At 40.4% G+C, this 22,466-nt stretch overlaps 3 protein-coding genes across 3 annotated transcripts; 1 reads left to right on the top strand and 2 right to left on the bottom strand.

Annotated features, from left to right (window-relative positions):
* Nucleotides 1-1,117: 1,117 nt before the first annotated feature.
* LOC103452218 (uncharacterized) lies at nucleotides 1,118-12,334 on the top strand. Its single transcript, XM_070810393.1, has 13 exons — nucleotides 1,118-1,293; nucleotides 1,667-1,811; nucleotides 2,418-2,963; nucleotides 3,282-4,484; nucleotides 4,608-4,935; nucleotides 5,117-5,372; nucleotides 5,455-5,671; nucleotides 5,839-6,197; nucleotides 6,360-6,869; nucleotides 6,990-8,193; nucleotides 8,410-8,763; nucleotides 8,840-9,077; nucleotides 9,340-12,334. Exons 2-13 carry the CDS (start codon nucleotides 1,671-1,673, stop codon nucleotides 12,102-12,104), a joined length of 8,121 nt encoding a protein of 2,706 aa, XP_070666494.1. The 5' UTR covers nucleotides 1,118-1,293; nucleotides 1,667-1,670; the 3' UTR covers nucleotides 12,105-12,334.
* On the bottom strand, nucleotides 12,308-13,845 carry LOC103451490 (protein SLOW GREEN 1, chloroplastic-like). Its single transcript, XM_008390892.4, has 2 exons — nucleotides 12,679-13,845; nucleotides 12,308-12,464 (listed from the first exon to the last, which is right to left on the bottom strand). Exons 1-2 carry the CDS (start codon nucleotides 13,666-13,668, stop codon nucleotides 12,396-12,398), a joined length of 1,059 nt encoding a protein of 352 aa, XP_008389114.2. The 5' UTR covers nucleotides 13,669-13,845; the 3' UTR covers nucleotides 12,308-12,395.
* Nucleotides 13,846-14,325: 480 nt separating this feature from the next.
* On the bottom strand, nucleotides 14,326-22,274 carry LOC103451488 (putative pentatricopeptide repeat-containing protein At2g02150). The gene is made up of 10 exons (XM_070810683.1): nucleotides 19,722-22,274; nucleotides 18,794-18,988; nucleotides 17,225-17,360; nucleotides 16,570-17,044; nucleotides 16,111-16,473; nucleotides 15,833-15,995; nucleotides 15,544-15,670; nucleotides 15,197-15,262; nucleotides 14,745-15,011; nucleotides 14,326-14,596 (listed from the first exon to the last, which is right to left on the bottom strand). The coding sequence occupies exons 1-10, from the start codon at nucleotides 22,109-22,111 to the stop codon at nucleotides 14,495-14,497; spliced, it is 4,284 nt and encodes a 1,427-aa protein (XP_070666784.1). The 5' UTR covers nucleotides 22,112-22,274; the 3' UTR covers nucleotides 14,326-14,494.
* Between the last annotated feature and the right edge of the window lie 192 nt (nucleotides 22,275-22,466).

Here is a 22,466-nt window from a genome sequence, read left to right as displayed (position 1 = left end):
AACCGTGACCACACAAAACAGGAGGGCACGGGGAGAGCATCGGAAGTGAAGGGCAGACAATCCTTGTCCCTTTTTAATGCTCGTATTTTGGCTCATCATCCTAAACTTGACTATATGCTCGTCATATATTTAATTATCTGATACGTATAATGTTATTCATACTATATTTTTATATCACATTTCTATATCATTTTAGATGACATCTGATATGGACTGCCACATCATTTGAAAAATTTGCAAAACCTAAGGAAATGAAGGAGAAAGACTCTTCATATATCACAATCAACATTTAATTAACTAGTTTTTCTTAATTATTAGTTTATTAAATAATGAATTAAATTTTAAAAATCTGATTAATTCAAATGATGTGGCTGTCCACATCAAATGCCACCTAAGATGGCATGAAAATGTGGTACAAAAACATGATATAAATAGTATTACTCATCTAATACGTATTCTTTCACTTAACTTTGGTTAATTTTTTTCAAAATTGAAAAAATAACATTTAATGTGAGAGTTAATTAGAGTTAGGTTAAAAGACACATGACAAACAATTAGGTGTATGATAATCATACATTATAATTATGATGGTGAGCAAAAAACTCTCTCGCTTGTGGTTAGAGACTCTCTCTTATACTCACTTAAAATTCTCATTTTTCCCTTGTGCATATCAATATAAATTATTGCTTGTACTCTTTTTCTTAAATTATTGAACCGTACGGTTTTTGGCACATTAAAAAATTTGAGCTTTATTTTCTAAGAAGGAAAGGAACTAGCTTTGACGTGTGTTTTGGAACAGAAGATTGTGCGAGCATGAGGTGATTTAACTTTCTAAGATTCTTATTGTGCTTTTGAAAATTGTTACTTTTTTCGTTTGATATTTTTTATTGTTGAGAGTTTGATTCCTAAGTTCTGGAATCAAACATAATTACATACATAGGCAGTTGGATTATTATTTTTTATTTTAACAATTGGTTTGGACTGAAAGCTTAAATTTCTTTTAGTATCAAAGTTATGTTATTTACGTATTAAGCTCAATAACATAATGTAGCGACACATTGGTTGGAATCTCAATTTTCTTTAAGTAGAACACCAATATTAAAAAAGAAGCGTGACTGAGAACCAGTATGCTTCTTCCTCGAAGAAGAAGAATGAGGCATCATCTGCCTCCTACCCTTATAATGATGCACATATTGTTTTAAGCTCACATTCAAACTTAAGAGTTTGCCGAATCCTCGTTGACGTAAGAACTCCGTCAAGGTCACTTCTATCAATAATCCATCGAGTTTTATGGTAATTTTATTAATGTGTATTTGTAAAGGTCGAACCTTTAAGCTTTATGGTCAATTGGTAAAGAGGAAATAGTACGGACTAGCCAGTCGATCAAGGGAACTTCCCCTCTAAGTCAAGGAGAAAACCCTGAGCGGTGAAGTGAATAGCGAATGCCCTTCTCTTCTTTTACCATTTGATTGCTTAATGGGGTGGAGATACCTTCTCTTTCGGTGAAAAAGTTGCTACTGATTTATCTCCTTTTCTTCAAATGCATGGTGGTCATTATTTTTGTACAATTCCTCAGACGTCTCGTTTCTTTGTTCGTACTTTTGCCCTTTTGAAAAACTGATCATGTTTCTGTAAAATAGTGGTGTTTTGTGAACTGGGTTTGTAGGCATATGCTGTGGAGTGAGACTGTGAGAGTGAGTGAGATGATGGAGGCTTCAGGCAAGAAGAAGACTGAAACGGACCGTTTCACTGATACCGTGTTTTCTTGGTCACTTGAAGACATTCTCGATGAGAATCTGTACAAGAACCAGGTATGTTCTTCCACATCTACTCATAAGTTCTCATTTTTTGAGTTTTAGTTTGCAAAAAGGCGTTACTTTACTCGTTTTTCTTAATATTTTGGTGAGATTGTCACTGCATTTATTTATTTATTTTATTTTTTTTATTGCAAAAACCCACAAAAATTGAGAACTTTTCGACCACCACAGTGAGCAATTTGTAATGCTAATGACTAAGTTGAGTTTCCATCGTAAAACCGATCTGTAGTACGAGGAGTAGCTAATTACTTATATGTTGACGTGGGATTCACTCTTGACGGCTAAAAGCTTTGGACTTGAATCTTGAAGCTATTGCATTGTAACGATTCTTGAGTTTTGGTGTAGCAAAAGACGATTCCTTTGTCTTGCGTTGTTTTTTCTTTTCTTTTTTTTTTGGAATGCTTAGTTGCAAAGACCACAGAAGGTTGAAAACTTTGCACCACCTTAACAAACGATTCGTAAAGTTGATAGCTTTGGTCTTGAATCTTAAAGCCTACTGCAAGAGCAGGATTGTTTTTTTTATTGTAGAACATATTTTCTTAATTTAATTCTCTAATTTGTATTGCATTGTAATGATTTTGAACTTTTTAACGGTTTTAGGTGGAAGAGATTCCGAAATCATTTCAATCGGTTCAGCATTATTTTGGGTCTTATTTATTCCCCTTGTTGGAGGAAACTAGAGCTCAAGTGCATTCTAGTATGGAAACTATTTACAGAGCACCATTTGCTGAAGTAGTTGCTTTTGAAGAAGCAAAACCGCATGGGAAAAATCTATATGATGTCAAGGTTGATTACTGGAGAAACAGGTTCAGTGATCGCGGAAAGGAGCCATACAAAACATTGCCCGGGGACCTTTTTATCTTAGCGGATGCTAAACCTGAAACTGTTTCTGATTTACAAAGGGTTGGGAGATCATGGGCTTTTGTATCAGTCACTAGAGTCTCAGAAAACGATAACGAGGATGATAGTACTTCACTTTCTTTTAAAGTCAAGGCATCAAAGGAGTTTGAAGACGAAAGTAGCGCTTGGAAATCATTGGTTTTGGTATTCCTTGTGAATTTAATCCCTAATGGCAGAATATGGAAATCATTGAACATGTTCGGAAATCTGAAGATTATCAGGGAAGTTCTGCGCACCGATTTTGTGGTAAGACCTTAAGGAATAATACTGTAGGTTTTATGCAGTTTAGTTAGCATTGCATAGACCAAACCTACACTGTCTCTAATAAGTATGACATAAAATCATCATGTTTAAACAAGTATCCAAGAAGTTTTCTTTTCCTTTTATCTTTTGATCGAAGTCTTCGGTTGTATAATGATTTATTTTCAATTTTTTAAAACTCTCTCTAATTCTCTCTAAATCTTAATCCATGCCCCCATCAACTTCGTTTGATATTTTAAATGGGATAATATGTTTCAACACTGATATTGTTGGAATTGAGTGAAACTCTTGTGTTGGTAACAGGCTCAGGAAAACTATCACCTTCGTTCTGAAACGAATGATGACATCCGGGATAAGTGGTTAGCTGAGAGTTTATCTGCTGGATTGAACGAGTCACAAACAGGGGCAGTTGTGGCCTGTCTTGAAATGCTGCAAAGTGATTCCAAGTCTGGTGTGCAACTTATATGGGGTCCTCCTGGGACAGGAAAAACTAGAGCCACCGCTACTCTGCTTTTTACTCTGTTACGGATGAACTGTAGGACGCTCATTTGTGCCCCAACAAATGTCGCAATAACTGAAGTGGCTTCTCGTGTTGTAAAGATGGTGACTCAAGCAGAGTCTAATGCCATGTTTTGTCCTCTGGGACAAATTCTTCTGTTTGGGAATAAGGAGCGACTCAAAGTTGGTTCAGACATTGAAGATATATATATGGATAACCGTGTCAAAAGGCTTGGCGAGTGCTTGGGGCCGCTGACTGGTTGGAGTAGTTGCTTTGCTTCCATGATCGGTTTTCTTGAAGATTGCGTTTCTCATTACCATATTTTCCTGGAAAATGAGTGGGCCAAAGAGAAAGGACAAACTAGTGGCAGTGAACCGACTGAGAAAGAATACAGAAGTGATAGTGAAGTTAGCAAGGGGATGTGCAAATCGTTTCTTGAATTTTTCAGAGAGAGATTTGTCTCTACTGCATCACCCCTAATATATTGCATTTCTACCTTCTGTACTCATATAGGCAAAAATTACATATTGGAACGTAATTTCCAAAATATGACTTCACTCGTGGGCCTGCTTGATTCCTTTAAATCATTATTGTTTCAAGGGAATGTTGTTTCTCAGAGACTGGAAGAGATTTTCTCTCGTTCAGAAGTTGAAGATGTGCCTGAGCCATTTATGGATGACTCGTTTCTTTTGTACACGAAGAGAAGGGAATGCCTTTCAGTATTACATGTTCTACAGGATTCTCTTAGAGGGCTTAGTCTTCCAAATTTTCAGAACCAAGAATCTCTGATGGAGTTCTGTTTTCAAAGAGCTTCCTTAATATTTTGCACTGCATCCAGTTCATATAAGCTGCATAGAGTGGCAATGGATCCACTGACCCTTGTTGTTATTGATGAAGCTGCACAATTGAAAGAGTGCGAATCAACTATACCGCTGCAACTTCGAGGTGTGAAGCACGCTGTTCTTGTTGGTGATGAATGTCAGTTACCAGCTACGGTGCAAAGCAATGTACGTTGATGCTACTTGGTTATACACACACACACATATCTACAGCCTCTGTTTATCTTATTGCAATTTTTTGTTTCACTCATATGATTTTGCGTTTATGGATAAATTTCTTTTGTTGCATAGGTGTCTGATGAAGCTGGGTTTGCAAGAAGCTTGTTTGAGAGGTTGAGCTTAATGGGTCACTCCAAACACCTTCTAAATATGCAATACAGAATGCATCCATCAATAAGTTTCTTCCCAAATTCTAATTTCTATTATAAGCTGCTCTGGGACGCTCCAAATGTTCAAAGTAGAAGCTATGAGAAACACTATCTTCCTGGATCAATGTTCGGTCCATATTCCTTTATTAATGTTATTGGTGGAAGAGAGGAGAAAGATGAGGATGGACGTAGTCGGAAGAATATGGTTGAGGTTGCCATTGTATTGAAAATACTACGGAATCTGTACAAAAGTATGTCAAGCTCGGGAGTCATGCTTATTTTCTTTTTCTTTTTCAGTATTTCAATGATTTCAATTTCCAGATGTTTTCTTTTCAGAACAGTTATCGGTCCTCATTCTTTTTTTAATGGCTAATTACTTCTTGGTTTCGATAAAACTGAACATTTCTCTTTTGGCTTTCTCTTTGTGTGCAGAATGGGTTGGCTCAAAAGAGAAGCTCAGTATTGGTGTGGTATCTCCTTATGCTGCACAGGTAGTTGAAGTTCAGGAAAAACTTGGAAAGAAGTATGATAAGCTTGATGGCTTTACAGTGAAGGTGAAGACAGTTGATGGGTTTCAGGGCGGGGAAGAAGACATAATTATTATGTCCACTGTACGATCCAGTAAAGACCAATCTCTCGAATTCATATCGAAACCTCAAAGAATTAATGTCTCTCTTACAAGAGCTAGGTATGGTCCGATTCAAATTTGTGTTATTTATTGTATCCTTGTTGCTTGTTATTAATAACTTCAGCTCCGCTATTGACTTCAGGCACTGTCTCTGGATTTTGGGGAATGAAAGAACGCTATCTAATAGTGAATCTGTTTGGGAGGCCTTGGTCTTTGATGCCAAAATTCGTCAATGCTTTTTTAATGCTGATGAAGACAAGGATTTGGCAAAATCCATATTAGAGGTGAAGAAAGAGTTTGAGCAATTTGATGATTTGCTTAATCCTGACAGCTTACTTTTCAGCAATAAAATATGGAAGGTAATGCTCTAGGTTTTATTATGTTTGTTTTTCTGAGCCTTAATTTTCGAGTACTCCCTATAGTTTGAGGTTATCAATCTCTGTTCTGAAATTGGAATTGCTGGTGTCTTGAAGCTTTTCTATAACCATTTTTATAATTTCTTGTTCCCCCAATCTGTTATCTTTAGGTACTTTTCAGTGATATTTTCCTGAAGTCGTTCAAAAAACTGAAGTCGATCCGTTTGAAGAAGTCAGTGCTTAATCTTCTACTTAAGCTTTCTGGTGGCTGGAGACCAAGAAAGCGAAATGTTAATGTACAGACTATCAGTGGAAACTCGTCAGCAATGTTGAGGCAGTATAAAGTTGAAGGTCTATATGTTGTCTGCTCAATTGACATTGTGAAGGAGAAGAAATACATTCAAGTATTAAAGATTTGGGACATATTGCCTCTAGAGGATATCCCCAAATTGAAAAATCGCTTGGAGAGTATTTTCCATAGATATACAGATGATTTCATCAATCGTTGCAATGAGACGTGTCTTGACGGGTATGTTGTTTGGCATTCTAGGCCTTTTCTTTTTCTTTTTCTGGACAAGCATGAATTTGTAGTAGCAAATGCTCTCTTTCTGTAGTCATATGAAGATACAAAGTTTTCCTAATTTTTTTGAAATTTTCAAGTAATTCTTGTGCTTCTTTATCATTTGAACAGTAATTTAGAAGTTCCGAATAGCTGGCCACCCACTTTGGATATTCCCCGGTTTAAGGACCTGAGCAACAATGAGGCTGAGAGTGACTTAGTTGGTGACACTGCTGATGGTAGAAGTTATGTTGAGAATTCACAGGTCAACGAGAGTTTATTGCTCATGAAATTTTACTCATTGTCATCTGGTGTTGTGAATCACTTGCTGTCTGACCGCGAGGGTAGAGAGTTAGATCTTCCATTTGAAGTTACTGACCAGGAAATGGAGATTATCCTTTATCAGAGAAGTACCTTTATACTTGGAAGGTCGGGAACAGGGAAAACCACTGTTTTAACCATGAAATTATTTCAAAAAGAACAATGTTTTCGGTTGGCAGAGCAAGGATGCCTTAGTAGTCAAAATAGCAGTGTTGGGCAGAGTTCTTCAGCTACACAGGAAAGAACTCTACACCAGCTTTTTGTGACCGTGAGTCCTAAGCTATGTTTTGCCATCAAGCAACATGTTCTGCACTTGAAAAGGTATGTGGATTATTCAACAAAAGTTTTGTTCTTATCCCTGACTTATTTTACATTATTGTTCTGTAAATTTCAAACGTCACATCAGCCACCTTAAGTTACTAAACTTTTGTATGTCTACAGTTTTGCATGTGGTGGAAGTGATTCGGCTGAGAAAAGTTCGATTGATATGGCTGATTTTGATGAAGAGGAGTCTCAATTCAAGGATATCAAGGATTCATTTCAGGATATTTCTCCCAAATCTTACCCTCTTGTTATAACATTTCATAAGTTCTTGATGATGCTTGATGGAACGCTGAGTAATTCATACTTTGATAGATTCCTCGAGGCTCGGACACTTACTCACGGTCAATTGAGAAGCTCAAGATCCGTTGCATTGCAGACGTTTATAAGGACAAAGGAGGTTAATTATGATAGATTCAGTTTGTCTTACTGGCCCCATTTCAATATGCAGTTAACGAAGAAGCTTGATGCTTCCAGAGTCTTCACAGAGATAATATCTCATATTAAAGGTGGTATTGGAGCCATAGAAGCAGGTGATGGTAAACTCAGCCGGGAGGATTATGTTCACCTGTCAGAGGGCCGGGGTTCCATTTTAAGCAAGAAAAAGAGAGGAGAAATATACGATATTTTTCAAGCTTACGAAAAAATGAAGATGGAAAATGGTGAATTTGATCTGGCTGATTTTGTAATTGATCTTCACCATCGTCTCAGGCATGGAAAATTTGTGGGTGACCAAATGGATTTTGTTTATATTGATGAGGTTCAGGATCTGACAATGAGTCAAATTGCTCTGTTTAAGCATGTGAGCAACAATGTTGAAGAAGGCTTTGTCTTTTCTGGTGATACAGCACAAACAATTGCCAGGGGTATTGATTTCCGGTTCCAAGATATACGGCATATCTTTTACAAGAAGTTTGTGTTGGAATCTAGAGGGAATGAGCCTCACGAAAGAAAAGAAAAGGGACAAATATCAGAAGTTAAACAATTGACTCAAAACTTCCGTACCCATGCTGGTGTATTGAAGTTATCACAGAGCATTGTTGAACTACTTTATCGTTTTTTCCCCCAATCTATTGATATTTTGGTACCTGAAACCAGTCTGATATATGGGGAAGCTCCGGTAGTGCTTGAATCCGGAGAAGATGAAAATGCAATCATAAAAATTTTTGGGAATAGTGGAAATGATAGTGCAAATATAGTTGGCTTCGGCGCAGAGCAAGTTATTTTGGTCCGTGATGATGATGCTAGGAAAGAAGTTTCCAAATTTGTTGGGAAGCATGCTCTTGTTCTGACCATAGTGGAATGCAAGGGGCTTGAATTCCAGGTGATTACTCTATTTGTTTACTTACTTTTTAGTTTTAAGAAAGCTCTAATCACGAGAAGCGTGATTTCTTCTTTTCATCTATGTCTTCTTTTTCCCTTGCGAAACTTTTTGCTGCTGCCCTCTTTACTTCTTATGATATTTTCAGTTCGTTGGATCTTGATATGTTTTTTGAGTTTATATTTGGTTTCACTTATGACATTTATGACTTGTTTGCAGGATGTACTCTTATACAACTTTTTTGGCTCATCACCAATGAAAAGGAAATGGAGCGTGATATATGATTATATGAAGGACCAAGATTTACTTGATTCCACATTGCCCCAACGCTTTCAACCGTTCAGTGAAGCCAAACACAACATCTTATGCTCTGAACTCAAACAATTATATGTTGCCGTTACTCGGACAAGACAGAGGTTGTGGGTTTGCGAGAATGCAGAAGAGATTTCCAAACCAATGTTTGACTATTGGAAGAAGAAATGTCTTGTACAAGTTAGGCAACTGGATGATTCCCTTGCACAAGCAATGCAAGTTGCAAGCAGCCCCGAGGAGTGGAAATCACGAGGCATTAAGGTTTGCATAATTACTTATGTTGTAACGCCATTATTTTCTAGTCATATTGACAAATTCCTCTCTTTGTTTGTTGCAGCTATACCAGGAACATAACTATGAAATGGCCACAATGTGCTTTGAAAGAGCTGGTGATGCTTATTGGGAAAGAAGGTCCAAAGCTGCTGGCCTTAAAGCTATCGCTGATCGTATGCGGACTTCAAATCCTGAAGAGGCCAATACCATTCTTAAAGAAGCTGCTGAGATATTTGATGCTATAGGCAAGGCAGATTCCGCAGCTAGATGTTTTTCTGATTTGGGAGAGTATGAAAGAGCAGGTATGACTCTTTTAACACCTGCTATTTGTCCTCTTTCTGGTTAAATATTTTCTTTAAAGTTTAAAGTGAATTGCAATAGCATTTTCTTCTATAAAAAAAAAGTTGAAATAGCATTCTGATAAAATTTGGTTTATCATTTGTTGGACTTTAATCCTCCGAAAATCTTGCATCCCAGCCTGTAATTATTTGTACCATCGCTTAATCTAGAAAACTCGAGTTTGATAAAGCAAGTTTTCTCATCTTATAACTTTTAATGATGCAGCTAGGATTTATTTGGGTAAATGTGGTGACTTGGAAAGAGCTGGAGAATGTTTTTCTCTGGCAGGATGCTATCAAGATGCTGCGGATGTGTACGCTAAAGGCAATTTTTTCTCCGAGTGTCTCACTGTTTGTGCCAAAGGAAAGCTATTTGAAATGGGTTTGAAATACATCGAATATTGGAAGGAGCATCCAGTAGAGGACACTGCTGTGGCCACAAGAAGAGAAGGAATAGATAAAATTGAGCAGGAATTTCTGGAGAGCTGCGCACTTCACTATTGCGAGTTGAAAGATAACAGATCCATGATGAAGTTTGTTAGAGCTTTTCATTCTATAATTTCAATGCGAAACTTTTTGAAGAAGTACGCTAGTCTTGATGAGCTGCTTCTGTTGGAAGAAGGATTTGGAAACTATCTTGAGGCCGTAGAAGTAGCAAAACTGAAAGGCGATATTCTACTCGAAGCTGATTTCCTTGAAAAGGCTGGCAAGTTCAGAGAGGCATCGTTGCGTATTCTATTCTATGTGCTTGCCAACTCTCTTTGGTCATATGGCAGCAAGGGGTGGCCTATTAAGCAGTTTTCACAGAAGAAGGAGCTTTTATCAAAAGCCAAGTCGTGTGCTAACAATGAGTCTGAAAGCTTTTATGAGTTTGTTTGCACTGAGGTAGACATTTTATTAAATGAGCAGAGTAGCTTGGCTCTGATGAAAAACCAAATGAATGCCTGCGAGAGACATAGGAGTATTGGAGGTGAAATTTTGTCGGCTCGAAAAATACTGGATGCTCATCTTTCTTCAAGTGCCAATAAGTACTTGTGGGAAAAAGAATTGGTTGATGATCCAGTAAAGCGTTCAGAAGACAGGATATCTGAGAACCAGGTTTCTATACATTCGTTGATGTACATCTGGAACTTTTGGAAGGATAAAATTGCTTACATGATTGAATGTCTTGGATGCCTTGATACCCAAGATTTTAATGAATCCCAAAAGAATGGAGAATTTTGTTTTAATTACTTTGGAGTATGGGGGTTGTATCAGAATTTTAATCCAGTCTATGTGCTACTGATTTCTGATGCTGATTGGGCTCGAGGCCTGGACAAAAGACATCATGGGAAGTTGGTCTCCATTGATGCTCGCCAGCTTGCTTCAGCCGCTAGGAAGTATTGGAGTTCAGAATTGCTCTCAGTTGGCATGAAGGTTCTGGACAAACTTGAAGTGCTTTACAAGTTTCCAATGAAGAATCATGATCCATCGTTCTCCCAAAGCTGGTGTCTTATCCATATCCGTGAGGTCGCAGTATGTCTTTTGCAATCAAAATATTTGAAGCTAAGGGATCAAGATACTAAGACGCTGCGGAGGTTTGTTACTTCTTCGACTGAGAGTGTTGTTGCTCGAATATTTCCCTTGGATTCAAGGAATTCCGTGACAGAGAATATGATTTCCTTTAGAAGAAATGATGCTTCAAAGAATGTCCTGAAACAAGTAATAGTTGAGTATACCAGCCCGAAGAACACGCTGTCTCTTGGGAAAATTGGAAGGCTTCTAATGGTCATTCTGGGGTCTGGTAAGCTGAATAGTGAACTGTATGAGCTTGTGAAAGATCTGGAGGGCAACTCACCATGGATGGCGTTTATCAGGATTCTCTGTAGGGATATTAAACCGGGAAATGCCAGTCAAGTACCGAGAGAGGTGTCAGTTATATGGAGGTTACATGAAGCTTTAGTTGAAACTTATAGGTCAAACTGGAGGGTTAATGATTACATATCGCCTGGTTGCTTTATGTACCTTGTAGAGCGCCTTGTGACTTTGGCAACTTGCTTTCAAGGTTTTGTTATCACTACACGCTCCTGTTTTGTGGAATGGCTTCTATACCAAGATGAAGACACCAACTTGAGTCTCATGACGGCCGATGTGCGACCATCTTTGAATGAGATTGTTGGTTTTGTGATTGATGTGGTTTGTGGCTGCATTTTCAATAAGGAAGATATGATTGAATGGATCAAAAAGTCCAGCACAAATTGGAAGAACGATTATTCACCACTCTTGCTGAGATTGGTTGTGCTGCTTTGCATGGTTTGTGTGAACTTTGGGAAGGGTCTACATATACTGGATGATTTGCTGGGGAGGAACGATATCAATCAACTGCTTCCGTGGGAGTTTTATGCTGTCCTTAAAAGCAGGAGGAGCCGCAAATCCCCAATCATAAATGTGCATGTGCTAGTAGCTGCTGCTCTTCAGAAGATCGGAAATACTATGGTAATTGCAAGTTTTGGGGTCAATTGTTCAAGGTTCTTATGTTCAGATGCCATCTTTGTGGACATGAAGGCCAGCCAGTCCCAGTCCAGGGATGACATCTATAGAAAATTGTTTCCTAAGCTTCCCGTCCTGCAAGCTTCACACGCTAAATCTGTTGAAGCAGCAGCTACTCAATCTAGCAGTCGTGCCATTTCTGAGGAGGGGAAGAATTGTAAGATTTTGCCTTCAAACTCTGGTGTGGTGGAACCATTAGAGACTAGTGTTGGGGACAGTCAAAATGCAGGTGAGGAACATTCTGTATCGAACGAGTCAAATCCAAAGTCTTCGCCCGCGGACGCTGCTTCTGGATCCCAGCATGGCAGCAGTAAGGAAACTGGAAACCAGGGGAAGAACAATGGCCAGAACAAGGAAGTCGGTGCCGCGTCTGGATCCCAACGTGGCAGCAATGAAACTGGAAACCAGGGGAAGAAAAAGGGCAAGAACAAGAGACCCAAGAAGAAAGGAGGCAGAAAGTAGCCATCTGATCTCTGATTATATACATACATATATGTATGTATTTTGTTTTGCTGTATAAGAATTTGATGTTTCTGTTGGTATGATATTGACCTTTTAATTTGAGTACATCTCTCGAATGTTGTATTAAATGATTGAAGTTTTAGGAATTAAAAGAGAATGTTTGAATGTGTAATATTTGAGGCATGCAATTGAGTTCAAAAAAATTAATGAACACTATGTTTTAAGAATAATTGAAATTTCATCGTTTCAATTGAATAGGCAAATGGTTTTAAATTGAATTGATATCGAGACTTACAACATAGATAGTTCGAGTCGTTGAAGTTCAATCTGGAATGTTCCACAACTAATCGAACTTGATGCCTGTATGGATGTAAAACCATATATTATGAAGTAGAATTATTAAGGTGCAAAAATTTTATTAACTGGATAGAAATGTAACAACAATGTGTTAACTTGTACAACAAGTTATTTTCTACTTTCAAACACCTCTCAAATTCAAAACAACAGATGAACAAAATGAGTCTTTCAACAGAGGCAGACCCTTAAAAACTCAATTCTCGTCACTCCCGAATACCTTGACTCTCGACAATGGCTTCCTCAAGTAGCCATCCACCTCGAACTTCTTCGGGGAAAGCTGCCGGTACTTCTCAAACTGCTCCGTCGCCTCCGCATTCCGATCAAGCAAACTGTAAATCATCCCACGGCAAAAGTACGGCCGCAAGTCTTTCGGGTCCTCCTTTACCAATTCATTGTAGCTATTCAATGCGTCCTCCACATTCTTCTGCAGGAACTGAACCTGCGCCATTATCAATTTAACGTCTCGAGCCTCCTTCGCCTTGTTCTCCTCCTCCGCAACCTGCAATGCGTCCTCCAATCGCTTTATCACGGCCTCGCCTTCGCCGCAGCGGTCCATCAACAGGGCGTTCTCGAACAACGCCTCGAATGACAAGGGGTTCGAGGCGAGTATTTCCTCGAACACTCGGCGGGCACTTTCGTTTTCGCCCATTTCGCTGAGAACTCTAGCCATCATGAATTTCCACTCGGTGGCGGAGGGTTGCGCCGCGACCAAGCGCTGCAGGATCTTGAGCGCCTCGTCGTCCTCGCCATTTTCGAGCTTCTGCTGCAGAAGCGATTTCAGGGCATCGATGGCTTCCGAATTCGAACCCAGGAAGTCGGATAATGGCGATGAAGATTGGTTGTTCTCGTCATCTGTGACCGGGGTCGGCGCTTCTTCGGTCAATGCAGGCGGAGGTTCGGCTCTGGCGAGCAAAGTCGAGGCCTTGGTGGTGAACACGGCGGCGGTGACTCCGATGAGAACGGCCGCTTTGGCGTAGCGTTTGAGAGTTTGGAGAATCGGGTTTGGGTTGCTGTGGGAGTTACCTGTGAGGAGGGTGCGGTGGTGGTGGGCGGAGGAGGAGGCTGTGACTTTGAGGGCAGGGACATTGTGGGAATTGGGAGGGGCAAAACGGAGATGAGAAGGTTGGGTTGGTTTAGTGGGAAGGCGTTTGTATTGGAAGAAAGAGGAGGATGAAGAGGAGGAGGCGAGAGTGGAGGAGGAGTTCATGGTTGAGCCGGCGGCTGAGGAGTTGCGGAGATGACAAGTATTGGGAGGTTTTGTTCGGGGTTTACGGTGGTAGGTGGGGGAGTGTCAAAGTGTGACTTTTACTCCGACTGACGGTTTGGTCATCTACGCAAGGGCCACTCCCATTAATCATCAAAGTCCAAATAAATAAGCCCAATTTCGAACTACGTTCGGTTTGATCTCGAAATGAATACGTAAGCAATCTAGTACGCATTTCTAGATGCAACTACAGAATTCAGATCATTAAATAAACTTCTGGTTTATTCTGAGTCAAATTTATTAAGAACTACAAGTAATTTAATTCTATTATATAAATCCGTAGGCAATTTGAGATTTTTCTCAAAGTACAACCACAAAATCAAATTAATCGACCATCCCTTTTCAGTTAGAATCAAACGTTCTCTCCTTGAAACGAGGGAAGAGACATATTTGTTTTGAATGGATCGAACTCGAAATTAATAAAACTCGATACATATGAATAAGTCCCATCTTTATGGTCATTTTATTTTTCCATGGCGCAGGCCGTTTGCACGGAGGCTGGCATGCTTGCTTTGAGGGACACAAGGGTTCACGTAACGCAAGAAGATTTTGAGATGGCGGACGGCCAAGGTAAAGAAGAAGGAGACCGAGAAGAACATGTCGTTGCCAAAGTTAAGGAAGTAAATTACGTTATCATGGTGTTCTTTGAGCAATGTAGGCATGAAATCGATCTTCTTTGAGTACTACATAATTGTAATGCTAAATATATTTACAGCAAAATGGAGAACAAATGTTACATGGCTGGTTTGTAGAGCGTCTAGACACCGTATTATACTCCCAACCTCTTAACGCCGCATTCAGAGCAGAACTTGGAGGTTTCTCTCAAGTACGGCGCCCCACATTCATCGCAAAACTTGGCAGGACTGGATGGCTGAAATAAAATATGATCAGTAAGGAACATTTCTGATGTGGTTCGTCAATATATGCTTCATCAGATCAGACAATCTTCATTCTAAACATAGCGAAAACATCAAGAGATGAAGGTGAATTAGAAACATAGAGTGCGAAATAGAACTCACCAAGACATGCAAACGTCCCCCTACATGGCCTCCAGTGAGGGGTTGTAAGCAAACCATGTGTTGCGACATGGTTGGGGAATGGTGAGCATGAGTGATTTCAGGCAGGTGCGAGGTAGCACCGCATTGATGGTTTTGAGAATAATGAACAGCATGCGGACTTTGGTTGATGGATTGGTGATGAGTCTGGTGAACAGGCTGAAACTGAGGCTGGTGCGACAAGGGTTGCATATGATGCTTACACGGAGGAGTTGTTTGCTGATTCTGTGGCTGCCAAAAGGAAAAAGATAAATCTCCATTCTCGGATGGACAAATGTTTTGTATGTGTACAGAAACACACGGAGGGCCAAAAACAATCTTGACATAGGCCGATGATGCTCTTCTCAATATATTGACAATCCAATCAAACACAAAACATTCTTGCACTAATCATTAAGCCTAAAAATAACTCTTACTTCACTTACGGAGCGGAATCCCTGAGCAGCAGCCAACATGGAAGAATTATCAGTGCCAGGAAATGTCTGAAAAGGATAATTAAGAGGATGAATCGATAACTCCACAGTAAATTTCCTTCTATAAGTAGCACAAAATTTAAATTTTTTCATCATGCAATCGTAATTTTTGGATGAACTCAAACATGACCACGTGGAGAAAGACCTATGTCATTTCAAGTTAACAGCCAACCACATTTTCAGAACGTTCTTTACTGAGTTGTATTCTTCACGGTTGATCTGACCTTAAATTCATTGTAAAAGTTAATGAAATGAACCAAGTATTGTAAAATAAACCACATTAAGCTTACAGGTAAACTGGTGATACTATTAGGCGAGGAGTTTGACGCAACACGTCTATACTTGTGTCTTGGAGAGTAGAACTTAAAGTCTCGAGCATAGACTGCTACTTCATCCCGACCAGTCAACCGTTTGAACCTGTAGCAAAGAGCACGAAAATGATGAAGGGAAAAGATTTAGGCACTCTTAATATGGAGTGTGGTAAGCTAACACTGCCCAAAGAGCATGTATTGCCCAATGAAAAGCATTGATCAAGTCTTCAGAAATGGAAAGATCATAAAACATATCACACTAACTTACCACTCAGCATCATCAGTAGGCATCCTAGTAGGCTTTTCAACAATATCCAAACCATTGACTACCACAAAACGAACTCGCTTCTCTTCTTGTATGACCAACTCTGGAAATCTCGTCCTCGTTTCAACGGATGTGGCCAACTCTCTTCTTCTAAATGTACGCGGTCCTTCAGAAAGATACAGGCAAATCAGATAATATCACGAAAAAACGACAAGGTTCATACAGGTAAATTGGATTCAGCAATCAGCATAAATGTTAGTAAGTGTAGAGAAACTGAATACCTGTTTTGGGAAACTTCTTCGCCAAGCATCTGTACAACCCACCAGATGCTTCAAGGGCAACCCCAATTGTCTTCTCTCGAAATCCACTCAAGCTCGAAAGCCTAATATTCGCATCGTTAACCAAAGTTTGGTACATATTTGCCACATACATCAATGGCAAAGCCAGCCTGGGGTCACCTTCATACCGCACCTCTCCAGGCTTCCTCTTGTTTAGTTTTTCTTGCCCAGAGTGAGACAGAGCACCATTGTACTCAGCAGAAGAAGCAGCCTCAGAATTAGGCACTTCAACCACATGTTCACTAATAAAATGATCCACAATCAGTTGCAGAAACCGTGCCCTAGCCGATTCGATAGGCGAAACATCTGAATCCAATCCAAATCCAAACGGGTTTGATTAAAAATCCAAACTTAGGATCACAACTACAAAAAAAGGGGAAGAAATTGTGTAAAAGTTGTTACCTTGAAGTGACAAGAGACAGTAGGGAGCCCTGGAAGTGGAAGAGCCTCCGCCACTGCTGGCGGAGCGATCGTCTTCAACTCCAAGGCGAACCGAGTGAAGAGGCAAAGAATTGGTATACGCTTCGTGCATACAGCCGTCGACAACGGCGCCGGAGCCGTCGTCCTCGCGGAGGTGGGTATCTTCAGCGACGGAATCACCATCGATGGAGTCGATCTCTGCGGCGGGGCGAGCAGCGTCGGCGGTGTTGAGGTCGTGAAGCGCGTTGCCAATATAGGAATTGGCGGGCGGCGATCTCATGGCGTAGTGCTGCTGAACCCTACTCCCCATTTCTTCAAATTTCAGTTCAACAACCAAAGCCGATGCCAGCCGTCCAAATTCATCGCCGCCGTCGATTCTGGACTGTAAATATCGAATTGCGAACTGCAAAGCAGAGAGTGGGAGGAGGAGGAGGAGGAGGAGGAGGAAGACACTGTGCTAATAAGGGAAGAAGGTGGTGGTGGTGTTTAATTAGTGCTTAGTGAAGTTCATTAGCGGATTAGTGGTGTGCTGTTCGAAGGCTAATTAAATTTAACGGCTATACAGACGACTGAGAGACGAGACATCCAAGGCTGAGACCGCACCTCTCCAAAAGCAGTTTCCGAACCTCACTCCGACCTCCGCACCAGCTTCCAAGCCAGGTACACGGCTCTTGGCTTTCGGTCTTCTTATATGATTTGTTGTGGAGGAGGTGGAGGGATAGCATGGGCGCGCCCTCACGCTTTCTGCCGTGAACCTTTCCCTCCTCGTATTTCTATACAAATCATGTGATGTGTTATTAAATGCAAAATAAGCACGTCAAGTAACCATGCCCCTTATCGTTGAGCGGCACACGTGCTACAATAGCCGGGACAAAGGGTCGCAATCCCGCTGGGGTGTGCTAACTCTAAAAACCTGTCTTCATTTTGAATTGTAGGCTGCAACACGCCTACATGAAGCCAGAATCGCTAGTAACTACCAATCAATCACACAATAGTGAATTCGTTCCCAAGCCTTGTGAACACAGCCTGTCACATTATGGGAGATATCCATGTTCGAAGGTACGGCTAGTTACTAGAGTGAAGTCGTAATGGAAGGTGTGACTAGATCACCTCATTTTCATACCAAAAAGGAAGCGAGATACATCTTAGTTAAACTTGGAGATGGAAGTCTTTCTTTCGTTTCTCAACTGTGAAGTAAGATTAAGCTCATGAGCTTATAATCCTAGGCCGGAACAAGTTTATGAGATCCCCTTTTTTATGTCATATGTCCCTCCATGTGGTGACATGGGAGAGTAAAAAATGAAAGAGAGGGATGGGGTTTCCCTCACTTTTGGCATGGCAGGCTCCTAGTGGGAGGACCGCACAGAGGACTATTAGAGCACGCCTTGATAATTGCATCATTGTGCCTCTGGGTTGACGGCTCTCAACCACATGGATAGTTCAATTTGATCATCAGTGCATTGGCATACTTCTCCTATTCAAACCGGAGTTTGAAACTAAACTTCTACTCAAAGGGATAGATAGGGAGATTCAGGTGAGATTCATGTCCGACCTTAACCTATGTTATTTTGAGGTCATATCTAATATTTAAAGTTTGCCTTGATTTGGGACCGCTCTCGTGGCCCATCTGAAACAGTGCTTACCCCTAGATGTCCAGTTAACTACTATGCCTCAATGCATTTCAGGGATAACCAGTTTGCTTTGAGTTCGAGTGTCGTTTCACCCCTAACCACAACTCATTTGTTGATTCTTCAACATCAGTTGGTTTGGACCTCCATTTGGTTTCACCCAAGCTTCATCCTGATTGTGGATAGATCACCTGGTTTGAGTCCATAAGCACGACAATTTTCTTATGAAGACTCGTTTTCACTACGATTCTGGTGGGTTCCCTTAACCAAGCCAATGCCTATGAGTCGCCCGCTCATTCTTCAACAGGCACGCAGGGCAGGAGTTGTGTGGGCCTGCTTTTAGAATGCCTAAAAATGCGTTTCTAGCCACAAAAGGGCTTCCGTCTACGTTTAGCGGAAAGCTCAAAATAATTTTCGGTAATAAAAGCGTTTTCTAAACAAGCACTTTCAAGGTATTTAAGACTTGAAAGTAATGATTTATTAGTAGTGAAAGATCATCTGTTTGATTTATATTGGAAAAGTAGCAAATTCCTACAAGATGATATGCCACCACAACCTCCGTGAACACTGAACATTACCTTACTTCCAACACCTCTGGTGTTGCCATCGCCACCACTGTTGTCTCCATCATCAAACTTCTCCCACTACCATGGTAGTCGCCACAGCCAGCCACATTCCCCCACATTGTGATAGCTGATTCTACCGGTATATTTGCCCCCATGACCACTGCCATTTTTGCCGCTGCTGCTGCCTCTCGTCCTGCCATTTTTAACCTAGATTAATAAAAATAATAACAAAATACAATATGATAATAGCCCGATATAGCCAGCCAAAGCCATCTTCCAAAGCACAACATAAATAATGGACTAAAGTAAAGGCAAAGGATTGCAAAGAGATAGAGCTACTTGAGGACATGGCCATCTAGGCTATAAGATGTCGAGTGAAATTTGCACCTTGCTAGTCAAGCGTTAGCTTCATCGAATTTAACTGAGTCTGGTCAATCATCTCTCCTTGTTCTGCATATTTTTCGAGTGAAGCTGGATAACCTAACAACGCCTTCCAATTAAGCTATTCCAGCTCCAACATGTTATCCAACTGTCACAGTTTCAGAATACCGCAGCTGGACAAGTTGAGAAGGAAATGTAAGAAGAAATTATGAATTCCAGAAGTAGTTTATAAAACTACCTCAACATTCATAAGTATTTGCTAGCTTATTTCATAAAGGCTACAGCGGGAAGAAAAAATAATAATAAATCTCACCCTGGGAAAAGATTAAAGATTTTGAGCGTCGAAGATTTTTCCTCCTCGGACCACAGAGAATCTTATATTATGCCTCAACACTCAACAGATAGCTGTCATATTTCACCCATCCGTCCAGACACCAGTTCAGAGTCCTTGTGTTCAAGTACTTCCAATTAGAAGAAGGCAAACCATTCATTGATTCTAATTAAGATACTCAACACATACCAGCCAACCAAGGGTGGATAACCAATTACCTTGTCGTCTCAAGTTCCTGCATTAGGAATCACGTGATCACAAGTTCCAGATATTAGACCCCTGTTTACCATTTCAATCTGCAACTCGATGGCTTCATCCAGATTCCCTAGCTTATAGTACTTTCTTAGCAGACTAATGCAGAGAATCTCGTCAGGAAGGATACCTTTCCCAATCATCTCATCAAGCAACATTTTTGCTTGTTTCACCTGGCCAAACTCAGAAAGCCCCCAAATCAAGGAAGTATATGCATACAGATCAAGTTCCATACCGATTTCTCTCATCCTATTTTGAATGCTCAAGGCTTCTTCAAGATTTCCATGCTTTAAGTTTCCATCCATTAGAGTGGTGTAAGCAGCTTTATCCGGAATCAAACCCTTATCTACCATTTCCTTAAAGAGCTCCTTAGCTGCTTCAATGCAATTATTTTTACAAAGACCATCAATTAAGGCTGTAAAAACTGCTACATTGGGTTGCAAACCAAGGTCGGGCATTGTCCTAAAATGACTGGTTGCCTCTTGGAACAATCCCTTTTTGCACAAACCATCAATTAATGCACAATATGTTACAACAGTGAGCTCAATACCATTGTCTCGCATTTCTTGTACAAGATTAAGCGCCGCCTCAGTTTTTCCGGCTTTGTAATAAGCATCCATAAGTGTTGTGTAAATGAAATGATTTGCAGTTAATCCATAACCCGTCATTTCCTTGAGCACAAGCTCAGACTCTTCAAGCTTATTTTGGGAGCAAAGACCCCAAATGATGGTTCCGTAGAGTAACAAATCTGGTTTAAAGCCTTTCCCCTTAATTTCATTCCAAATTTCCATAGCATTTTCTATCTTCTTAGCTTTAATATATCCATGAAGAAGGGCAGTACATATTTGCTGGTTAGGAATTATTCCAGATTTCTGCACTTCCCTAAAGACTTCTTCTGCTTCGTCCATCCTCCCGTCTTCACATAGCCCGTCAAGTAGAGCTGTATAGGTTACAATGTTCCAGCTAATCCCTGCCTGTAACATCTCACTTTTCAGCTTCAGTGCTTCACTCAAATTCCCAGATTTACAATTCGCATCAATCAATGAAGTATAGGTGAACTCATTAGGTAAAAGACCAACTCGTTTCATGTCCATAAAAATCTTGACTGCCTCTTGCATCATCCCTTCCTTGCAGAAGGCATCAATTAAAGTGCTATAAGTTATCACATTTGGCTTCAACCCATTATTATTCATCTCACAGAGAAAATTCAAAGCTTGGGGCATTCTATCAAATTTACAACAACAATTAATCAAAGAATTGAAGGTTATTGTGTCAGGTTCACAATCTGCATCCTTCATTTCTTCAAATATGCAAACCGAATCATCTAATAGTCCAACCTTCCCATATCCATCAATGAGAGAATTATATGTCACAACATCAGGTGTAAGGCCCATCCGTTTCATTTGTGCAAATAAGCAACTAGCAGTATCCAAATCGCCTTCTTTGCACATATAACCAATCATTATATTGTATGTGAAAACTGATGGATTAATCCCAGCCCCAAGCATATCCTTAAAAAACTTCCTTGACAAATTGCCCTTCCCCGGCTTTGATAACCTATGCAAAAGCGCATTACAAGACCGCACTTTTGGCAAAACTCTAAACTTCTTCATCCTCAAGAAGCATTCACTTGCTTCCTCAAGCATTCCAACCTCAACCAAAACACCAAACAATGCATCAAACACTCCAAATCCCACACGACAAACATTCCTCGTCCACCACAACACATCAAACACATCACAACCTGGCAATGCCCGGCTCAACAAGACCAACTCTCTAAGAACTTCATGGGCATCGACATACATTCTAGCAAAAAACAGTATGTGAACCAAAATACAATAAGACTCAGTAGTGTGGCGAAACCCAATTTGGGTTTTTGCCCACTTGAACAATTTCAACGCCAACTTGGGATCACCCTTCAGTTCCACCAAAAACCTGGACACCCAAATCGGCGCCAATGCCGAATCAAACAAGTTTACAATTCTGGGATCATCCCAGTAATCGTGTTGAACAATTCTACTCAAAGAATCGGTATTTAAACTTTCGGGGAACGAACTGGGTTGGGATTTGGTGACAAACGGGAAGCGAAAAATGCATAAGAAACCGGTGAACCAAACAAATGGGCAAGCTATAAGAGAAGTAGCATGCGATGATGATGAAGTTAAAGAAGATAAATTGATAAAACGGCAATTAGATGGGTACTGAGGAATCGAAGAGAGAAGGCTTACTCGAGACGATGCGGAGGAGGAGGCTCTGCAACCCGTTCGGAAGAGATTGCGAAGAAACAGCAGCATCTCTGAGAAGAAGGAGATGAAGAAAAATAAAGAGGAGAAGAAAACGAGAGCGGCGGCTTCAGTGAGCTCCATTTTTACAGAAGAGAGTGGACCTCCATGGATTTGCAGATGAATACGAATAATGGGCGCTCATAGCTCTCGCGGTGAAGAAAACGAAGAGGCAATTGGAAAATGGTTGTTTAGGGTTTAAGGGTTTTGAGGAAGTTGGAAGCTTTGGGGAAGGATGGACTCTCAATCTCAAGTCTCAACTGATGAAATGAGCCTGGCTGCAAGAGAATTTACCGAGTACAGAGGCTGACCCGACAGGCCCGACCCGTTTTCAGCCTCTTTCAATAGAACCACTTATACACCTTTTTTTTTTTTTTTTGAAAGTTTAACGAAAAATTCCTGATACTGTTTATTTTAATAAAAAATCATATTTTTAAAT

This window comes from Malus domestica, chromosome 13, assembly GCF_042453785.1.
Source record: "Malus domestica chromosome 13, GDT2T_hap1".
NCBI classification, from domain to species: Eukaryota; Viridiplantae; Streptophyta; class Magnoliopsida; order Rosales; family Rosaceae; genus Malus; species Malus domestica.
The sequence above is the reverse complement of the archived record's forward strand: the minus strand, read 5'-3'. Positions and strand labels throughout refer to the sequence as shown.

Bases quoted from the DNA above. Each gene is read 5' to 3' on its own strand.
- LOC103452218 (XM_070810393.1), top strand. From the start codon at position 1,671: ATGCTGTGGAGTGAGACTGTGAGAGTGAGTGAGATGATGGAGGCTTCA. The intron at 5,672-5,838 runs GTAATGCTCTAG...TGTTATCTTTAG, and splicing joins TCAGCAATAAAATATGGAAG to GTACTTTTCAGTGATATTTT. The intron at 8,194-8,409 runs GTGATTACTCTA...ACTTGTTTGCAG, and splicing joins GCAAGGGGCTTGAATTCCAG to GATGTACTCTTATACAACTT.
- LOC103451490 (XM_008390892.4), bottom strand. From the start codon at position 13,668: ATGAACTCCTCCTCCACTCTCGCCTCCTCCTCTTCATCCTCCTCTTTC. The intron at 12,465-12,678 runs GTATTCGGGAGT...ACATCCATACAG, and splicing joins AGCCATTGTCGAGAGTCAAG to GCATCAAGTTCGATTAGTTG.
- LOC103451488 (XM_070810683.1), bottom strand. From the start codon at position 22,111: ATGGAGCTCACTGAAGCCGCCGCTCTCGTTTTCTTCTCCTCTTTATTT. The intron at 18,989-19,721 runs AGACGACAAGGT...TTATTAATCTAG, and splicing joins ATTCCTAATGCAGGAACTTG to GTTAAAAATGGCAGGACGAG. The intron at 14,597-14,744 runs GTGAGTTCTATT...ATTTTATTTCAG, and splicing joins GGGGACGTTTGCATGTCTTG to CCATCCAGTCCTGCCAAGTT.